Below are 5,584 nucleotides of genomic sequence, written 5' to 3'. Positions count from 1 at the left end.
AATTTGATTAATAAATGTCATGTTTATAAAAATTTAAAAAAAAGAATATTTTTATTAAAAAATAAAAAATCGAATTTTTAATGTATTTATTTATGAAAAAATTTCTTAATCAAACTTTTATTTAATTTTTCTATCATTATATATTGTGTTAAAAGAATTTTTGGCCTTCCCAATATTAATTTTCAAGCCCCGCCATTGCTTTTATGACAACTTCAATTATGATCCAAATCCTTTTAAAAAAAATATATAATAAATTAAACCCGATATATGTAGGAAAGTAGGAAACAAAAAACAATGTACTGCAACAATACCAAATGACTTTATCCTCTGAAAAACAGGTACCCATGCATTAAAAGGCTCCTCCTCCAAATACTCTATCATACTATAAGACTAGGTGCAGCTTTGCTCAGCTATGATGAACCAGGTCTATCTGGGCTTTTGAGATTATCTCCAGTAAAAAATTTATCCTAATTTTTATTTATAACTTATTTATTATAAAAAATAATTTTATATTAATTTTTATATTATAAATAATAAATAAAAATTTAAAATATTTTTTAATTAAAAAGAACTAATTTTAATTGTTATTATAGTCTAATTTAATTAATTAATTAAAATAATTAAAATTAATATAGTTAGTATTCTTTTACAATAATATAATTTAAATTTATAAATTTAAAAATAATTTATTATTAAAAAATATTAATATTTAAAAAATTCATATATAATAATACCTAATATATTATTTGAGATTAAATTAATTCGTAAAATTATTTAATATAATAAAACATCTAGAAATTATTTTGTAATGTGTAATAATTAAATTTATTGTACACAAATTTATTAATATAATTTTTTATATTAATTATAATTTAAATAATTAATATAAATTATTAATTATTTAATTAATTATAAGTCTCTAAAGGGAAATTCCATCTCCTCATAGCAGAAGCGCTACTTCTCTTCTCTCCAACGGTTAGAACTGCATTGTATAAAAAAAAAGAAATAAAATCTTGAAGAATTCATGCGTTGGAGGTGCTATGATCCCCCTATATTCAGCCCAAAATAAAGGTGTACAAGGCTTCAATGCCCTTATTCAGAACTCAGCTCAAAAACAATAAATGGCTCTTTTTGTTTTTGGTTAATGGTAATGTTTTTGGTCAGATAAATTAGACAAATTTTAATTTTAAAAAAAATTATGTTATCTGAACTATACTTAATTTGTAGTATTGTTGTTTGTTTGATACATATTCCTACTAGGAAAAAACTGGAAGGAAAAAACAATGGCCTAGAACTCTGACCCAAAAACAAAATGAAACGATAGCATTAAAAAAATTGGGTATGTCACGCAAAGATATGGCAACTCATTTTCTCCTATTTAACAAAAAACACATACATTATTCAAGACCCAGTCCAACCGAAAACATGGCCCAAAAGTAGTATATTTTTTTGGTTAAATTTTATCAATTTTTGAACAAAATGTACAATTAAACTAAATGGAGGACTAAATTACACAATTCTACTAAATTGAAAAATATTATCTAGATTTCTCAAAAGCACATTTTTATGTAATTCAAATGAGCCCCATTTGAATTAGACAAACCAACACTAATTCGAATTAGGCCAATTCAAATTAGTAGTGATGCTTGTAATTCGAATTTGGCCAATTCAAATTATGCATGCATGTCGTCTTAGGGTAGTTCCAATCAGGGTGATTCGAATTATGCATGCAAGGACATCCCTAATAATTCGAATGAATTTGTTTCGATTTATATATATAAAATTTGAAATTGACTGTTTTGAATTATAAGCCCCCGACGTGTATAAATATGGTGTGAACGTGAATTCTTCCCATTAGAGTGAAAACAATGGCTAGTGAGGAGAGTTTTTTAGTGTTGGTGCACTATAGAGGGTCGATTAAGAAAAAAACATGTTTTGGTATAAAGTTTACTGATAAGGATCCTCTCAATATTTTTCTGAAACCTACAACGAGCTTTGCTGACTTTCTGAATTCTATAATACAGAAACTGGGGTTGCAAGGCGTGAAATGAGTTGAGAAGTTATTTTATCGCATTTCGATTTCAGTTCTGCGAGATGATGTTAAATACAATTCATTTGTCATAGGGAGTGATGAGAATTTGGAGGTTTTGTTCCATTGTCGTCGGCAGTTTCCCGAGGTTAGGACACCTGAGCTGTTGGCAAAGCTTGTAGATGTGGTCTCTAGCTCAGGTGGTTCGAACCAGAATACCCAAACTCCAGCAACGGCAGCCTGTTCTAATTCAAGACCTGTTGGTGCATCTTCATCCGTGCTTGTGATTGCACCTCAGGAAATGGTGGTTGCCTCTCCGTCCTTCGCAGTTGATCTCAACCGTAGTGGTGACGGAAAAGTTTGTATTATTGATAGGGCGCTGGTTTTATTACAGCGTGTTGCACCGGATGGTATAGACGATGCATTGCCGGATGAAGATGACGCTGAAGATGTGGAGCCAAACATCATTGCAGATGATAGCGGTGATGACATAGCAGCAAGTAATCCAGCTGGGGCTAACGGAGTGTCCAGCTTAGGGACTCAGCAGTACCCCCTGCACTTTTCATCTTTAGACTTGGATGCCATGAGACAGGAGGAGGTTCCTGGAAAACTTATTGGATTTGGTGCCAGAGATACTCAGGGTACCGGAGGTCTATCAGAGTTTCAGGTTGGTCAGCAGTTTCAAGATAAAGAGGAGGCCGTGTTAAGCGTGAAGACATATAGCATCCGATGCGGGGTACAGTACAAAGTGGTTGAGTCCGATTATTGCAAGTACCTTTTTAAGTTTACGGAATTTGGCAATGGGTGTACCTGGTTGATTCGGATCAGTCTCCGCCAGCATAGAGGTATTTGAGAGGTAAAATGGTACAATAGCTCATACTTGTCTATCCACGTCGATCTCGAGCGATCACAAGAATCTTGATTATCATGTGATCTCGGCCTTTATATTGCCAATGGTTAGAGCTGATGCAACCGTCTGTATCAAGGTACTGCTGAATGCGACAGAGGCACATTTCGGGTTTAGGCCGATGATGAGCGGATAATTTGTACGCTTTTTGGCATTGTTTTTAGTATGTTTTTAGTATGTTTTAGTTAGTTTTTAGTATATTTTTATTAGTTTTTAGTTAAAATTCACTTTTCTGGACTTTACTATGAGTTTGTGTGTTTTTCTGTGATTTCAGGTAATTTCTGGCTGAAATTGAGGGACCTGAGCAAAAATCTGATTCAGAGACTGAAAAGGACTGCAGATGCTGTTGGATTCTGACCTCCCTGCACTCAAAGTGGATTTTCTGGAGCTACAGAAGCCCAATTGGCGCGCTCTCAATGGCGTTGGAAAGTAGACATCCTGGGCTTTCCAGCAATATATGATAGTCCATACTTTGCCCAAGATTTGATGGCCCAAACCGGCGTTCAAAATCACCCTCAGAATTCCCAGCGTTAAACGCCGGAACTGGCACAAGAATGGGAGTTAAACGCCCAAACTGGCACCAAAGCTGGCGTTTAACTCCAAGAAGAGTCTCTACACGAAAATGCTTCATTGCTCAGCCCAAGCACACACCAAGTGGGCCCAGAAGTGGATTTTTATGTCATTTACTTATCTCTGTACACCCTAGGCTACTAGTTTCCTATAAGTAGGACCTTTTATTATTGTATTTATCATCTTCTGATCTTTGGAATCTTTTAATTTTTAGATCTTTTGATCACTTTGGGAGGCTGGCCATTCGGCCATGCCTAGACCTTGTTCTTATGTATTTTCAACGGTGGAGTTTCTACACGCCATAGATTAAGGTGTGGAGCTCTGCTGTACCTCGAGTATTAATGCAATTACTATTGTTCTTCTATTCAATTCCGCTTGTTCTTGTTCCAAGATATCACTTGTTCTTCAACTTGATGAATGTGATGATCCGTGACACTCATCATCATTCTCACCTATGAACGTGTGACTGACAACCACCTCCGTTCTACCTTAGATTGGGTGAATATCTCTTGGATTCCTGATACACGATGCATGGTTGATCGCCTGACAACCGAGCGCTCGCCTGACAAACGAGCCAGCCATTCCGTGAGATTAGAGTCTTCGTGGTATAGGCAAGAACTGATGGCGGCATTGACGATTGGATTTTTGATGGTTTAGAATTTCACTAATAAAATCTCGTTGTAAAGTATAGTTTCTAAACCAAGCAATAATCCTTTCATACAAAAAGTTGTTTGTCACTAGTACAAACCCCTAAAATTTATAAACCAAAGTATTCAAACCTCGGGTCGTTCTCCCTAGGAATTGTAATGAAGTGTCTTGTTATTGGTTGTGAGTTATAATTGGGGTTTTTAAGATTTTTGGACAAGAAATATAAATGGCAAAGAAAATAAACTAACAACTAACAAAGCTCTTGGCTAGATATGAGAATTAGAAGTCCTATCCTAGTTATCCTTCTCAATTGTGATGAGAATTGTTCATTGCTACCACTTAGTTAACCCTTACTAAAGAAAGGAAAGTCAAGTGGATGAATTGACTTGAGCCACAAGTCCTAGCCAACTCCCAAGGAAAGACTAGCTTTAGTGCACTTCAAACCAATTAGCAATCTCTCCAATTATCAATCAACAAAGGAATTAGATAACTCAAGTGTCACTAATTACTCTACCTAGGCCAAGAGGAACAAAATCTATACTATATCTAGAAGAGGCATTTCAACAAACACATAGAGTGCAATAAAAGTAAACAACATAAATTACAAGAATTAAAGAGAGATCTAACTACAAAGGCAAGAGATTAACAATGGAAAAGCAAAGAAGAACAATTATTATGAATTACCTTTTATTGAATTGGAAGAAAGTAGAAAGAACAATACTAGATCTACAACAAAATATAAGAACAACATAAAGGAAATTACAACAAAAGAATAGAAGAAGATGAATGTAACAACAAGTAATTGAAAGGTAGAAGTAGAAGAAGATGAATGAAATCTAGATCTAAGAACTAATCCTAATCCTAATCCTAATTCTAGAGAGAAGTGAGAGCTTCTCTCTCTAGAAACTAACTCTAAAACTAAACTATACTAATTGGTAACTAACTTGTAAAGTATGAGAGTATATTGATTCCCCTTCAATCCTTGGCTTAAATAGCATCAGAAATGAGTTGGATTGGGCCCACAAGGCTTCTAAAATCGCTGGCCACATGTTGCTTTAAGTGAACTAGGTGGCAGCAACGGCGCGTGCGCGTACTTTGTGCGTGCGCGCCACCATACGTGTAGCAACTATGGCAAATCTTATATCGTTTCGAAGCCCCGGATGTTAGCTTTCTAACCCAACTGAAACCGCAGCATTTGGACCTCTGTGGCTCAAGTTATGGTCGTTTAAGTGCAAAGAGGTCGGCTTGACAGCTTTCCGGTTCTTTCATTTCTTCATGAGTTCTCCAACTTTTCATGCTTCTTTCTTCATTCCCTTGATCCAATCTTTGCCTTCTAAATCTGAAATCACTTAACAAACATATCAAGGCATCTAATAGAATCAAGGTGAATTAAATTTATTCATTTTAAGACCTAAAAAGCATGTTTTCAC

The 5,584-nt window shown here is 34.8% G+C and overlaps 1 protein-coding gene across 1 annotated transcript; it reads left to right on the top strand.

The window, feature by feature from the left end:
* The first annotated feature begins 1,868 nt into the window (after positions 1–1,868).
* LOC130966686 (uncharacterized) lies at positions 1,869–2,882 on the top strand. Its single transcript, XM_057891507.1, has 2 exons — positions 1,869–1,875; positions 2,086–2,882. Exons 1-2 carry the CDS (start codon positions 1,869–1,871, stop codon positions 2,880–2,882), a joined length of 804 nt encoding a protein of 267 aa, XP_057747490.1.
* Positions 2,883–5,584: the final 2,702 nt, after the last annotated feature.

This window comes from Arachis stenosperma, chromosome 3, assembly GCF_014773155.1.
Source record: "Arachis stenosperma cultivar V10309 chromosome 3, arast.V10309.gnm1.PFL2, whole genome shotgun sequence".
Lineage (NCBI taxonomy): Eukaryota > Viridiplantae > Streptophyta > Magnoliopsida > Fabales > Fabaceae > Arachis > Arachis stenosperma.
This window is presented reverse-complemented; position numbering and strand designations above follow the sequence as displayed.